The sequence below is a fragment of the Embiotoca jacksoni genome, unplaced genomic scaffold, assembly GCF_022577435.1.
Source record: "Embiotoca jacksoni isolate LCO1_2020_lvr unplaced genomic scaffold, fEmbJac1.0.p SCAF_13, whole genome shotgun sequence".
NCBI lineage: Eukaryota > Metazoa > Chordata > Actinopteri > Embiotocidae > Embiotoca > Embiotoca jacksoni.
In genome coordinates, this window is record NW_027185263.1 from 16,178,895 (window position 1) to 16,195,298 (window position 16,404).

At 43.9% G+C, this 16,404-nt stretch overlaps 1 protein-coding gene across 1 annotated transcript; it reads right to left on the bottom strand.

Annotated features, from left to right (window-relative positions):
• Positions 1-16,267, bottom strand: akap10 (A kinase (PRKA) anchor protein 10). Its single transcript, XM_069146915.1, has 15 exons — positions 16,062-16,267; positions 13,455-13,502; positions 12,248-12,433; positions 9,217-9,696; positions 8,350-8,448; positions 7,203-7,287; positions 6,919-7,042; positions 6,476-6,612; positions 5,455-5,599; positions 4,899-5,066; positions 4,575-4,684; positions 3,858-3,940; positions 3,235-3,287; positions 2,418-2,510; positions 1-2,334 (listed from the first exon to the last, which is right to left on the bottom strand). The coding sequence occupies exons 1-15, from the start codon at positions 16,081-16,083 to the stop codon at positions 2,329-2,331; spliced, it is 1,839 nt and encodes a 612-aa protein (XP_069003016.1). The 5' UTR covers positions 16,084-16,267; the 3' UTR covers positions 1-2,328.
• Positions 16,268-16,404: the final 137 nt, after the last annotated feature.

A 16,404-nucleotide genomic window follows, 5' to 3' on the forward strand; every position in this document is an offset into this window, starting at 1 on the left:
GCAGAACCCTAAATTTCCGGTGTTTTTGAACCATTATCTTTTTAACTTGCCGTGGAGGACGTCTGTCTGCAAGCACCTGTCCACATGCACCTTGCACTTTGTTTAGACATGTTCTGTAAAATGATAAAAAGATACACTATTGTTAAAAAAAAAAAAAAAAAAAAACACGGTAAATTAAATTACTCATTAAACGTTTTAATATTAATTCCCACCAAATAAAATTCTCCTGATTATCTACATGTACAGTAAAAGTGACTATTGTGGTTGTTCCTTAATTGTGGAGCGGTTTCAGGGCTGTGTCCCTCAATTACTATAAGACAAATCTCAGCCAATCAGAGCCGAGGACACTGATGGGTTTTCTAGTTTTAGGTGGGCGTTGCCTGTGCACGTGCAGGTTGCCTCTGTCTGGAAACCACAAAACGCTGGAGGCGCTTTTAACACCATTTTTACTCCCACAACAATACGGGGGAAAAAACACAAAAAAACAACCTCATGAGCTTTTTAGGCCAATATTATCTCACGGAAAAAAAGCACATAACTGCATGTAATTGACCACAAATAAAACTATGCTCTCTTTAAACAATCCCGGGCTGATTTTAGAGCTGAACATTATGCTGCCAAAATAATACCTGAAACAACCACAGGGAACCGCAACAGTGAGAGCACTACACATTAATTCAAGGTTTTAAATGCTTTACAGTACACTGTACTGAAGGTGTCCCTTAGGTTGAGCTGTATCTTACAATTAAACGAGTTTCTTGACTGCGTAGACCTGTTATAAAGTGAGGCAGAGAAGCCTCAGTGATAGAAAAATAAATATTTTGATCCTGTCATAACTAATATACCGTGACATTAATGCTCTCTCTACAGTTTTACCCTAAAGTGGCAAAAGCATCAACATCGCCCCCACATGGTCAGAGGTGATAACAGTCCACCTTCCTCATGTTGCCACAGGCTGTCACTTTCCCAACATTTTAACGCTATATTAAAAAAAAAATAATCCAAATCAATCTGCCTGTAAACATAATACAGTTTTCTGTATCGAAATAACAACAGCCTGCAGTGGGCTGAAACTGCAGCAGTATACCAATTGTACAGTTAATTTATTTTTGAAAACAAACTCAATGAGGACAGACAAAAAAAACATTTCATAATATATGTATTTAAATCAAACACCATTTAAATATATTATAGATTACACATACATGTCAGAAAACATTAGTGGTACATAGTACCAAGAGTCTTTTCTGGTTCGTTTCCACATCTTGGTAATGCTCAAAGGAAATTTAAAAAAAAATGTTTTATTCACTGAGCACACTTTCCAGTTGAACAGTCCGTCATCACTGAAGCTTGTTTCAGCGATGTATAAAAAAAAAAAAAAAAAAAAAAAAAAACAGCGATCACCATAAAAAAGGACTAACATTAATATATGGGGTAAACCAGAAATCTAAATAGATATTTATTTATATATATATAGGACATTAAGAACATGGAGTTTTTGAGTTTTCCAACACAACTGGAGCACTTAAGTTCATCCGGGAGTATTTCTTTTACGCTCTGTAAAGGTGCCGGGGTATTCATACAGAAGGGCAGCCAGTCGGAGACCTGAATCAGCTCTTTCTGTTTCATTGTCACATTTCCAGATGTTCTACAGTACGTAAACGGCCAAGGTGCGGCGGCCAATGTCGGTGAACAGCTGACAATAACGACTCCGTGCAGGCCGAGGGAAGCGTATGCAAAAAAAACAAAAAAACTGTACAACGCTCCAAACTGATGAGCCTGAAGCAGCCGAGCCGTAAGAATGTCGGGTAAAAACAAGGAATGGTTAAAAAGAAAAAAGGTGTGGGGAGCTACGTCATGAGGACGTGAGCAGAACGTCCCCCGTAGGTCCGAGACGAGACAGAGAGCGCAGTGATAGTTGTGACGGACATGCGGCAGCTTTCTTCAGGTATCGTGAGCGTTTCCCTCCTCAGGAGTGACGTCCTCCCGGCTGATGCCAGAACTCTGCTTTGCTTCACGATTGGCGACTACACGTGTACCTTGATAGGGTTACAGAGTACGATGGACAACAATGGAGTACTTCAAGTTTTCTATTAGTCCATGCGTGAACAATCACTCACCCGGGCTCGCAGCTACACACACACACACGCACGCACGCACGCACACACACACACACACTCGCTGACACATGGTGGTCGGGGAGGTGATAAAATGCCTTGTTCCTTCTCGGAGTAATGCAGCTCACTGCCGCGTGAACCCCGCGTACAGTTCATCACTGACTTGGCCAGCGTCTGCACGGAGCGACGGTCCTTTGGTTCCTCGGTGGGGTCATAACTGCAGACAGACAGAAGGAGACACCGGAGATGAGATCTGGGGTCATCGCACAGGAAGCGGAGGGCTGAGGGACGGTATGTTACCTTGGTGGACTTGCCGGGGCTGTCGTGGTTTGACTGGTGGACGACGTCGTTGACAATCATCTTGGCGATCTGCCACGCCATCTCCTCCTGGGCCTTCGGTCACGGCACAAACAATAACGTAAATTCATGATCTTTGTAGGAGACATTTTTTGTTTGTTTTGTAAGAAAATGACCAAAACTATCGTTATATACTGAAGCAGACAGAGGTGGACACGAGGACGCAGAGAAGACGCTGTTGTTCAACCGCTTGGAGTCATGCAGTGTTTACCTCGTACGGAGCGACACACACCGACACATACACACACACACACCGACACACACACCGACACACACACACACACACACACACACACACACACACACACACACACACACAGGTGAGGGAGAGAGAGAGAATAGCGCAGGGAATCCGATCTCTACCTGGAAAAGTGTCGTCATGATATAATTACAGCCTTCACTGGGTTTTTGCTTTGATCATATTGTACAAATGTGATAACTGACTTTCTTTTGTTGTTGTTATTAAAGTGATGCAGCAGCACTTTCCTTCACACATTCACTCCATCTGCTGCGTCCCAACAAGTCAACACCTTTAATCCCCTCAACTAAGCCAGTAAGTCCTGTTTTTGTGGATATTATTAAGGAAGTGTGACGCAATCCGTCCTTCTCGGCCTCCATTCGGCTTAAAATCCACTGACATCCATGACGTTCTTTAATAGCCGCCGTCTGACATCACAAAGTGAATTTTAAAACATGTCGCCGAGAGCGTCCTATATACACGCCTCAGACCTCTGAATCATTTAACATGTTGCCACCTCACCTCATCCGAGTTGCCTTGGACCCATTTCTTCATGGCTTGAGAAAACATGGAACCTAAATAAGAGAAAGGAAGGCAGCGTGAGACAAAGGGACCGCAGCGGTAAACACAAAACATAAACACACTGTTTGTTCCTTCAACTGAACAAACAAACTGATAAACAAACTGCAGCGGAATGACTTTCTGTGAAAAACACTCCCAAAATTAAGTCACGATAAGTTAATACTTTCATATTCAAGTACTTTGATGCTATTTACATTATTCATGAATACTATTATATTAGCAGGAAGTCCACCACTTTAAATGTCAGCCAACATGTCTAAGAGATGTGATAAATATAGATTTTTTTTTTTTTTTTTTTTTTTTTTGATGTTGTTAGACCTAAAGATGAGCAAACAGTTTTTATTTTTTTTATTTTATATTTCATCAGACTACAGGCTGTTGGGAGAACAGAAGCAGCCAGATGAGATTTATATTCACGGGCCGGAGGAGAAGTTTTTTACTGCAAAGAGAAAGGAGATAAAAATATGACAGAGTGAGGGCGAGAGAGAGAGAGAGAGAGAGAGAGAGAGAGAGAGAGAGAGAGAGAGAGAGCGAGAGAGAGAGAGAGTGGGAGCACATCGTACCTTTGGATTTCTTCACATCGGGTTCGGGCTCGGCCTCCCTGATAAACTGGCCCATCTCATTCACCTTCCCGAACGTCATCTTTCTGAGAGGACAAAGGAGAGGAGGACGATAAAGGCAGCCGACGGAGCAAATGGGACCAAACTGAGCCTCAGGGACGGACGCTCTCACGCTCTCACACACATGCACGCACGCACGCACGCACACACACACACACACACACACACACACACCCTCACATTCACACACGCTCTCTCACATTCACACTCACACTCACACATTCACACACACACCATCACATTCACACACACACCATCACATTCACACACGCTCTCTCACATTCACACTCACACTCACACTCACACTCACACTCACACACGCAAAACAATCAAACACCGCTGCTGAAGTGTGAATCCATTAAACAACTGTAATTTCAGAAGGTACTTCAGTTTTGTCTTTCGGATTGTCCTCTTGAATTATTTTTGTACAAGACTGTTTTAAAGCACGCTCATAAAACACTGAGTGAGTCAATAAAAACTAAATAGGTACAAGCATCAAATTCAAATAGCGGTGGGCATAAAGGGAGAGAAATATGGAAGTAAACAAGAGAAATTACCGAAAGACAAATCTGTGAACAGCTACATGCTACTGTGGCGTTTATGTAGTTTCAGCCTGAGTGATGATTTTCTGGGAGTGACAGTAAAGGCAGCATCACTCACCCAGCGTACGGCCGCTGGTACAAAGACTCGGGGTCCAGGCTGGCGATGTCCACCGTGATTGCCTCGTCAAAATTTTTCAGGATCTTGATCGCTGCCTTTTTGGCGCTTTGCTGTAGTGAAGACATCGTAAAGTGAATATTTAGCAGCGTTACATGCAACTTTTTTTTTAATCTACAAATACAAATAAAAGACAGAAATGAGCGCAACCCTTTGGCATTAACAAAAAGATCTTCATTATTTGTGCAATGAGGCAGGACAGGTCTGAATGTCAGCTGGCGAAGGTGTGCGTGTGCGTGCGTGCGTGTGTGTGTGATTGGGGGTCACCTGAGTCTGAGAGCCCTCGCTGGCATTTGAACTGGATCGGTCGTTGTCTGCGGGTCCGACCTGACCTGGAGTGCTGACATTCACAAACTCATCGGCCCGCACCGAATTGATGAGGTCACTCAGGTATTTGTAGTAAAGGTTGCTGGACAGGAAGCCGGGCATGTAGACCTGAAACCATGCAGAACAGGGAGAACTTGTTAGATGATAATGAGCTCCTGGATAGATTTCCACGCACAAGTTACAAAGGTTCGCTTCTGACCTTTACGTGCTAACAAGTTTTCAGCTTTCGTTTCATTAACTTAAGGCAGGAGCATTTGTCAGCGGTGTAATGGGATAATTTGTCAATGACTTACAACACAAACCCTTTAAGTGAGGATCCTATTAAATACCAGCAAACAGTTCAAGCAGATGATCGAAATAAATATTTAATTAAATGTTTTAAAGGGCAATGATACTCACATGAAGGCTTCTATATTCTCGGGTTTTAGTTTATATACCTAATCATTCATCTATCCTCACATTTTACAGTAATATAGAGGCTGCAAGTGACTCTGACCTTCTCCATGGTTGTCCAGGCCTGTCGTAGTGGAGTGGTGAAACAGTCGGGGAGCGGCCCTCCCTCACGGCAGATGTTCGACTCGATCTCCATCCGCACAGTGTCGCCGAAGCCCAGAGGGTTGGTGGCCTGGAGTGAGAAATACCTGGAGAGGAGACACGGGGATGACTTCAAACAAAGGCACTTCCATTCATATTTCAATCAAAACCCAAAATGCATATAAAATGTAAAAGTTCAAACGAGGCTGTAATGCTGCTGCTGCCTCAAATACAGGCCAGTAGAGGTTGTCTGGCACTTCAAAGAGCAAGTATGAGCAAAAATGGCGGAATCTATAAAGAAAAATATGAATCAAATGAGGCGATACATACTGATACCAATGGAGCAAATATAACTTGAGCTGAAAGCAGGAAGATCCAGCTTCCACCTCTTGACCTGCTGTATTACTGTAAATGAGTTACTGCCCTTTCTCAACCTCACACACCGTTTGCACAGGTTACCGTAATATGAACAACAAACTCACTAAACAGACCTTCACCTTAAACTGTGATAGTGATCAATGCAATGCAGGAAAAAAGGGACGACATGCTGCCTGTAAGTCAGTGAAACCCTTTTCTGCAACAGTTACTGATGTCAGCCCACAAATATCTAAACTAAAGTAACAAAGATTAACTTTAGGACTTCTCTGCTACTGCAGACACAATTTTATGAGCACACACATAAAAGCACCTTTTTTTCCTTTAGTCATCAACTTGGGCTTCAGTGTTTTGCTGAAGGACACTTTGACACGTGGACAGGAGGAACCAGGGATTGAAACGCTAATCTTATGATCAGTGGGAAACCCGCTCTGCCATCTGAGCCACAGCCACCCACGCTGTGGGTGTACCAAGTGTAACAGATTGGTATTTATAACAGAACAGTTTAACTCTTCCTCCCTCGACTTAAAGGCGTCCTCTCACTGCTGTCTGATCCCATTCTTTAAACTAAAATGTCGACATGTGAAAGCAGCAGGGAGGGGACGTACTTGTCGTAGAGGATCATGGCATCGTTCTGAGCCTCCTGGCCGTCGTACTGGCCCTTCTTCGCTGCGAGCTGGTTCTGGAAGTTGTCTGCCGCCAACCAGAACTGCAGTACATTCATGGCTTCTTCTTTTTCCATGTACTGTGGGGCAAAGAGACAGAAAAATTCACGTGAAAATCTACCGCTAGATGTTCAGCCTCGCTGCCAACTGCCGACACTGATTGTGTTATATTTAATGTCTGCGGGTCGGCAGATTGTAACCGGAGCATCTGAAGGTTTTTTTGTGTTTTGTTACGTTTACTGTGCTCTCAGTTTACTGATCTGAGGACACGTGTGTTATAAAGAATGAAGACGAGGCAAAGATTGTGTGTGTGAAAGGAAAAACACATGAAACAAAAGGGTGGTGAGCTGCCACAAATAAAGGAGGTTCCAGGAACCACAACTCACCTCGGAGAAGTAGAAGAGCGCTGACTCACAGAACAAGATGTCAGCCAGGAACACCGAGCCACTCGTCAACACTTCAATCTGGTATTTACAGAAATGATGGCTCCGCAGGAATTCACTAAAGTGCCTGGAAATCAAAGAACACGTGGGAGGTGAACACATCTGCTACTGTGGATGTCAAGGCAGTGAAAAAATGACAACAGGGACAAGTTGCACTTAAATATTTTACATGAAACCCTCGCAGTGTGAATAAAACTCCTCGGGGAAATGAAAAGACAGAAACTCACTGTTCTTCCAAGATGGTGAAGACTACCAACTGAGCGATGACGAAGCAGTTTGGGTCCACCATGCCGTCTTCTCCACAGATCTTAGCTACACAGAGACGAGACAGGAATATTATTGCACTAGAAGATATAACTTCCCTTATATCACTTATGCAATTGTTAAAAAAAAATTAAAAATTTTTTTAGAGTAGATTTGCAGTATCATAAAATACGAAGTGCAATCAAAAAGTTCAGAGACTGCTCCTACAGCAACCAAAACACAGCCCACTTCAAACTCTTCCCCGTGCAGCAATACTCTGCTCCCAGCATTCCTGCAGCGCTCTGAACGCTCCCTGAAAGTCCTGTTCTGGAAGCGTGTGAAGCGCCATCTGTGATTTACGTTGGATCTCCTCCACAGAGTCAAAACAACGACCCTTCAGCTTGAACTTCAACAGAAAGAAGCTGTAGAGAGCCAAACCTGGCAAGCGGGTGGGGTGTGTGGCGGGAGGTTTATCCCCAGAATAATTCAAATAAGAGTTGGGCGCCAGACAGAAAGGATCATCACAATGATACCCTGTCACTTTAAAAAAAAAAAAAATCCTCACTACCAAATGCACAAGATAAACATAACACAGCACAGCAACGGTCGTGTGGTTGAGGGAGAGAGAAGTCTTTCTTTCCACCAGGTCCTGACGGCCACAGGTTCAGCTGGTTTGTATTAAATGTTTTCCTTCAGACGCCTCAGAACATCACAGGAGTGCTCGGTGTTTACAGTCTGACACTATCGGGGACAAATTCATGATGTTCAACCCCCTGAATGTCAAAGAAAACCCGCCTGACCTGAAGCGCTGTCTCCAGTCTTGGACAGTGTTGTTCTGCCCCTCTTGAAACACTCAAAACACCTCGACTGGCTCTTTGATTTGTTGCTGTCGGCTTTCTGAAGCATTTAAACGCTCTCTGGTGCCGTTTTCAGACTCAACTATTGGATGTTCTCTCTGCTCAGTGTTCAGAAAAACAAAAGTAACTCAGCTGCGGATGTTGATCATGCAACAAATCTTGGAATATATACGGCTTCCCCCTGCTGCATACACATCACTGTGCTTCACTGTGTTTGATCTGCAACAGTCTCTGAACTTTTTAAGCGCACTTGAACGATCGATCCGAGTCTTACCAACAATATCATTCCTGATCTGCTCTGTGATGGGGATGGGCTTCACAGCGTCTGGGGAGATGTACTTGGTGAAGATGGTGACAGCATCTTTCTCTATACCTGCAGAAACACAGAGACCATTAACTCGAACTCATCACGGCTGCTGTACTTGTTCCACACTCCCTTTATCGTGCGCTGCGTCGCTTCATTTGACCAAATAATTGCACGTCATTGGTGACATGAAGCAGCAGCAAAACGTTTCTCTCCACCACCTCCAGGTGTACATTTCCATGTAAACAGTTGTTGTTGCAAATCATGCTCGTCGGGTACCACGAAGTCATTACAGAAGAGATATTTCAATTCAAACCTTCCATGTTGTGAACACAAAGGAAAGAAAGATGGCAGTAATGCTGGTTTCATGTATTCATTTGAGGAAGGTTAAAGTCTGCTCACACAGATCTGATGCTTCCATATGTCTCTATTTTTCATCTCTTCCGTGGATGTCTAATGTACGTCTGTTTTCTTCTGGCATTTATTTTTATTGTCAAACCAATATTTCCACCACAGACGAGCATGAACATTTTATGATAACCATCCGTCGGAGTTTTCAGTGGATGAAAATGCACTAATTTGCGTCTTCAAACTGCAATTAATAAAAATCTGGTTGCCAACTGAGACCATCAAAGTATCTTCATGTAGCCAATCAATGGAAAGCTGCCGTTTATAATTGTTTTTCAGTATCTTCAAAACGGTGATGTGTTGACCATCAGTGTGTGACACTAATTCACTTTGTCACTTCCTTACTGAATTCAATATTCCACTGAGTATGTAAACATGTAAACAGCTTGACAGATATGAAGACAAAAGGGTTTGTAAAAGCGGACTCACTTTTCATGAGTTTGTCGGAGAGGTCTCGCAGGGTGCTGTTCGACTGCACCTTGCAGGGAGTCCCCGTCCTGGAGGACGCCTGCCTGCTGGGGGTTCCCGCTCGAGGTGTGCCGGGTCTCAGACCCGCTTCCGTGGAGGAGGGGTCCCGTCGATCGGACAGCAGTTCGCTGCTGCCGTGCCTGGCGAGGGCGAGGGCGTTGGGCGTGAGCTCCGGCAGCTCCGAGCCGCCCGGGGAGGCGGGGACCGGCTCGGCCAGGGAGCTGTGCTTCACCGAGTTGAGGCTGTGCGCTCGGACGCGCGACCAGCTGGTGGAACGGAAACTCTCAGCCTCCAACCAGAAGCGGACCAGGTGGTCGCCGCCCTGCAGCTCCGTGAAATGCATGTAGTGGGGCATCGCCACGTTGTCCCGGAGGACCTGGTCCACCGTCTTGGACAGCCGAGAGCGGGTCTCCTGCGGCTGATAGTTCACACTGGAATGACCTGAAAGGATTGAACAGATTCACCAAAATTATCTCCAGGATTTAGATTTTATACTTTAATGGTATTTTCTTTTTGTGTCGTTTTAAATTGTAGTACAACTTCTCCATCAAAATACATTATAAATGTGATGTAATGCCAAAAATGTTAAATGCTGTACGAAGCCTGTGATGCTTTAAAAACCTGCAGCACCACTTTGCAATTTTATTTAAAAAAAATTTACTCATTAAAAAAGATGTCGCTACACTACCAGTAAAAACATAAACGCTTGTATTTCATAAACTTTATGTATTTTCAAAGCCTCACAATAGCAGATACAACAGTTAAAAACACTGACAGTAAGATTTACACATCAGAAAACACTCCCGCGCTACACTGCAGTCTCTCTTATTTACAGCTTTCAAACCAGAAGGAGAATCAAATCAATGTGCAGTACATTAATAGAAGCTGCAACATGAAAATTATTTTCTGTGTTCAGCTCTTCAATTTCAAGCGAACATTCGGTCCGAGCCGAACGGTGACGCGAGCTGAATTTCAACTGCTGGATATTTGTTTTGAAGTCTTGTGATTTTCCAGCTCTGTCTGACTACAAGTGGCCTTAGACTATATGCAATTTCACAGATGATTAAACCCGCACAAACTTTTTCACAGTTGTGCGTCAAAACTACGTGTGTGTCCCGTCCGTTCCGTCACTCAGGCGTGTATGAAGTGGTCAGCGCTGACTGTGGCATCCACACAAACCTCCGACAGTTCGATCACACCAGACTTCAAACTGCAGCTACGAGTGAACACTGAGAGAAAAAAAAATCGGATTCCTGTGGTGATGACATACTTGACTTTACTATGTCTCAAACCAAAGAGTGTACGTTTGAGGAACATCCTCCATCCTGAGGGACTCCAACTACAAGCACACCTCCCCAGAAATCAAACTAAACGAGGGGGCGCGCTCATTGACAACAAACCGAGTCGTACTGGATCATCAGCAGTAGCTAGACTTCAGCGTGGGCTGCTGCTTTGTGGTGTTACGTTTGCTCTTTGAAAACAAGACGGTGCTTGAAGAGGTGTCACCCGGAGTGAGGTGCTTTTCAATCACAGACTCTTTAAGATCACACAGTCACACGAGTCAAAGCCTCGCTACATGTTACACTCCATCAAAAGAAACCAGGGAGCTTCCTGTTATTGTGTACAAAAAAAGAAAAGAAAAGTGATGGCTTCCGCTGTCAGTCAGTGCCTCCGGGCTGCCGACCTTCAATCCTCCCTTCCTGTCTCCTCCTGCCATTAAAACCACAGAAATCCCCTCTGACCCGTGACTTTCATTCAGTCTGTCGAGCGTCCTGCAGCACAGGTTCCTCCACCTCCGCCTGACTCAGCCCGACTGTTCTCTGGACAACCTGCTCGTACAGTTCCTGACGCGTCAGGCGTGCTACTGTGTTTACTCACCGCCCCATCATCGTGGCATCCGGCGATCGTACACAGAGTCTAATTATAAAGCGGCATGAGAAGATGACTGTTACTCTCGACTTCACTCTGACGGGCTTCGGTATGTTTGGGTAAAAACTGCTGCATGAGGTCATGTGAGGGCTTCACGCAGGGTTCATGAAGGTGTGCCGCCACTTGCACAAGACAGAGGGCGGTTTCAGTGACGCAAGAGTTACACTCAGGCACACTGTAACAACAGCACCAGCCAACCGCATTATCCAATGAAGTTAAATAGGAACTGAGGATTATAACTGTCATGTTTATTATTCCTTTTACATTGTCAGTTTGTTACTTTTCATAAGACTGAGTATCTATTTTATCATTTTTTTCGATGTACCCTGCAAACATGTTGTATTGCTACATATTATTCCTCCTTTTCCTACTAAAATTGTTGGTGTCAGTACATCTAACGTGATTATTAATTGTTCTACCAATACAAGATGAGTCATTATTTTTATGATTAATTAATTGCTGAAGTCAGTTTTCAAACACAAAAGCAAACTTTCTCCGGTTTCAGCTTCTTAAATTTGAGAATGTGTTGATTTTCTTTATCATATAGGATAGGAACACAAATATCTTTGGATGTTTAAAAAATTTAAAACATAGTAGATAATTATATAAAATAACGATTCATCAAATTCTGTAGGAACTAACTGGCAGATGAATCAATAATTACAATAATAAATAGTTGTCGTTCTACTTCTGTTGCTTTGTAAACTTTGCTTTTGTTGTTGCAACAGTCTAATTTTAGTTTAGCCAAGTCAAAATACTGTAAATTAAAGGCGATCCACGAAGCCGAGACTACAAGCTATGACCTTTAAACTGGCTGACATGTCACACAGCAACAATAAATAATATATTACTTCATAATAACTACCCAACGAGGTGAAGCAGACCTCCTCTAGATCTCCTTTTTGAATTAAAATCAGTTCAAAACTGAGTTTTTCATGTATAAAACAACCTCTTCCTTTATGTTTCTGAATGTACTTCATACTTAAATAGTCAAATGTCTGATTCAGCCTTTTTCTATTATCACTAAACAATAAATCCAATCACATGAACGCGGGCTCCGTACCAAGATCCCCAAAGTGCGCAGCCTCCATGTGACTCGGCTGTTTCTTGAGGATGGCGGTGCGGCCGCGGGCGAACGAGTCCATGTTGGCAGAGATGGCGTTGATGGCCATATGGCTGGGCCCGGCAGCGTCCTGGACGGCATGGTGGTTCCTCAGGCCCAGCGATGGAGAGTGAGGGCCGACTGGAGCTGGAAGAGGAGGACGGAGGGCAGAAGAGAGAATTTAGGCAAAAAAATAAATAAAATAAAACGACAATGGTATGAAAGTTGTGAGCGGCCTGAATGTGTGACACCAGTGTGACTTGTAATGAAAAGGGCTTTTTAGTGAGGGAGCTCTCAGTCAGTGTGCCGAGGCCTCCGGCTGTCAGCGATGTTTGAGGAGACAGACTGCTCAGTGTCTGTTTGACTGTGCTGCGCGTTTCTTTAATAGCTCGAGGTCCCAGTTTTACTCCTTGTAAGCAGTATATAAGCAGCAGTGATTAAACATGATGCGAGCCAGACGAAGCAAAGGCTAATGCAGGGTTTAATGTAGTTCGGACTTTCTTTGAGGAAACGGAAGTTAGTGAATTGTTTAGCTGCAGATACCCTGTAACAGTTCTCAGTGCAAACAGAGATGTGAATCATCTATATTGTATTTTAAAAGTTATCACTTCATTTTAAAGGTACCGTACTGTATAAATTCACATTTCCATGATTATCAAGCAGGTCTGGGTGCTACATAAATACTGTTAAAGTGTCTACACGCTTAGTGCACAAAGATAAACAATCAGCCCATTTTAAGCAACTGTGTGGTTTGGACTTGCGAAAAGTTTGTGATGTCACAAACTCACGCTCATGTCATATGTCCACCCTCAGTACGACCCACTGTCCAACATTATCACGTGGAAGAAAACACAGAGCAATTGTTCTGTTGCGGCTCTACCAAGCTACAAGACTAAAGAAAGCCTGTGGTTGACCTGGGCGTGCGTCAGCCAATCAGAAGAGAGGGGCAATGATATCAATATGCCTTAAAGACACAGATACAAAACAGCCTGTTACTGGAAAAGAGGTTTTTGGTATTTAAAATGACAAAAAATATCTTTTTGGGTTATAGACTGCAAATACAACACTGGAAAAGTGTAAAATATGGGACCTTTAAAACAACCCAGCATTTTCAATTAAACATGTATGTTACACTTTCATAACCTCATTGAGGTAAAGATGAACTCACCTCTATTGACTTTAGCATCTGCCACTCTCTCAGGTTCTTTGCTTTTGGCTGCGGGGGAGAAAGATGAGAGCGGAGTTGAAACTGGAGAAGCATAAAGCATTTTGAATCACAACACAGGGAGAGGCCGGCGAGCAAAAATAAAAAAAAATAAAAAAATGATACGCGAGCTACATTGAGGGGTGAAACACTATCTGGTTACATAATGACATCATCAGGAAATTGATCCACTAGACGCCACGTAAACGAAATGTTTAGTGCAGACTTGCTTCCTGGCTGCTGCTGTAAGATGTGGAGTTAAATATGGAAGATGGTTGTGATATGTGAAAGCCCTCTCCGTCCTGCTCACTGTACAGCCAGCAGGACGGGTGGGGCTTTTCCACTGGACGTCAGCATTCGGAGTCCTTCGTAAGATTTGTGACCTTGTTCTATCAGCTGTGGTTTTCCTTCATTCAGGCTACACCTGAAGCCCTCTACGACTTACAGAGTGTCTGTAAAAAAAACAACAACTGTATTATAGATTAGAAGGTGAGCAAAAATGATGTAGCCTCATGCAAAACTATTTCACACTATAAATATCTGCCCTTACTCCTAAAGCCCTGCGGCTGTCACAGAGTAAAATAAGATATATACCGTGCAGTGGAAGGAGAGCACGATGGCAACCACTCATCAGAGTGACTCATTTATATCTTCAGATTGAGCCAAGTATCAATTTCCGGCAGTGACATTACAAAATGGACCGAGAGGCTTCGCCAAATGAAGAAGATGCTGTTTCTGCGAGACATTTGGGACGGAGCCGTTTGTGAATCGTGTGTCAGCCAGGAGTCTGAGTTTGACAACACTAACAGCCTTTTAAAAAGTCTCAACTCCCACAGCCTTCACTGCTCTGAACTGAAGTTATGGTACAAAAAAATATCAGATGTGTTTGCTCTAAAAACAGTAAATATTCAGAGAACCACGAAGGCTCACAAACAATGGATATTCTGGTTGTGTGAATTGCCAGAAAACTGAATACAGAATATATCTGATGTAAAATAACAACATGTGTGCCTGACAAAAGTAATAAGCAACAACCTGAGTGGAAGAAATCTATTCTAATATTGATAATGTGTTTCACACGTGGTAATAATTTTTGCAACCAGCCTACCCTCTGAGAAACACGTTCACTTCCTGTCCGTCCTGAGTATCTTCCTGGTTCAGAGCACGACAAATAAACTCTGACTATTTCCTCATTTTGGGGACCTGCTGTGTCAGTTGCTTTCATTGCTGTGGCCTTTGAGTAAAAAAAAAAAACCACATCTCACTCTTTTAGAGGAACAACTTTAGGCCACTTTAGACAGTGAAGTTACTGTTCAAAAAATTTTAACAATCACTGCTTCTCCAGTCTATCGCATCACTTTGATGTACTTTCTAATCAAAGCAATCAGATCTAGTTGCTGTTGGGACACCGATCTTAAACTAACGTGGTCTAATGCAGCAGGTCTGCAATTAAGGCCACCTTAGTCAGAGCCTTTCGTCGTGTTGACCTCGTTTTAAAGAGGTGTTCACTTCTGGTCACTGTGGAGGCTGCAGGTACTAATTTATCAATGCATCTATGAACTTGTGCATCATACAGAGGTTGTTCGAATGTTCGTAGTATAACAGGCACCAGAAGTGACAAGAGTTTGGCATTAATGTAAATTACCTGTGATTTTTGTGTGTTCGTGTGTGAAAGTTAACGGCACGTTCTTGAGCCAAATAAAGAGTCAGTCCTGGAGTGGTTTGGTGAATATGAACCCAGGAGCTGACTCCTCGCACTACTAACATCTGGATGAGGGAACACTACTAACATCTGGATGAGGGAACACTACTAACATCTGGATGAGGGAACACTACTAACATCTGGATGAGGGAACACTACTAACATCTGGATGAGGGAACACTACTAACATCTGGATGAGGGAACACTTCCCTTCGGAACAGCAATGAAATGCTTTTTATTTACTCCTGCTGCCGCAAAATGGGGATTACTGCATGCATGTTAATCTGGGCTCAGGTCCCATTAAAAACGACCAACTTTGTGCATTTTAGTGAGACCACTGCTTTTTAAATGTGACCCCAACATTTGATCACGTTTTATGAACAGTCAGGACAAATAGTTGGCCTCCAAAATATGTCCTGAATTCCTCCGTCCTGCTCCACCTGCTCATGTTTGTGTTTATAAGCACCGCCGCTAACAGACAGGTCCACTTCTCTCCGTGCAGCTGCAACCGGGCACGTTTCTACTGACGATAAGCGGTCATTTAAATTCAGACACAGCCAGCTGTTCTCTGTCTTTTGTCTCACATGTCCACATGTCGCGTTCAGGGTGTGTGTGTGTGTGTGTGTGTGTGTGTGTGTGTGTGTGTGATGTCCGGATACAGCTAGCTAGCATGCCGTAGCACATTTGGTGATCAGATATCAACGTCAGTGAAACGCGGTGTCCTCGGTGTCCTCGGTGTCCCCGGTGTCCCCGGCTCGGTGCCCGGGCCCCGCTAGGTTACATGTCACGGAGCACCTCTCTCTGCTCAGCCCGACTCCCCCTCTCTCCCTCCTCCTCCCCCCCGTTGACGTCGGGAGCTTCTTCCTCACCTTTCCTCTTAAAAAACGACATGACGGCTTTCACACTCGGGACGTTTCCTCGGCTCACTGACTCCGTCCCGCGGGTCCGCGGGTCCCTTCATTCAAATGCATCTGTCCCGTACACTCCCCAGGTGGAAACGTGTCGTTATCGCAGCCCCGGTGAGTACTGTCAATTTACAGATTTCCCCAAATCCAAACCCAGTTCGGCGGCCATATTGTCAATAAACGTCCTACTTCCGGGCTGGTGCGGCAGCAGCATTGTGGGAAATGATGCGTTACCTGCTCTGGTCAGCAGAGGGCGCTGTTTGAACACGGACAACATTAAAGAGTGACATGAATTTTATTATGTAAT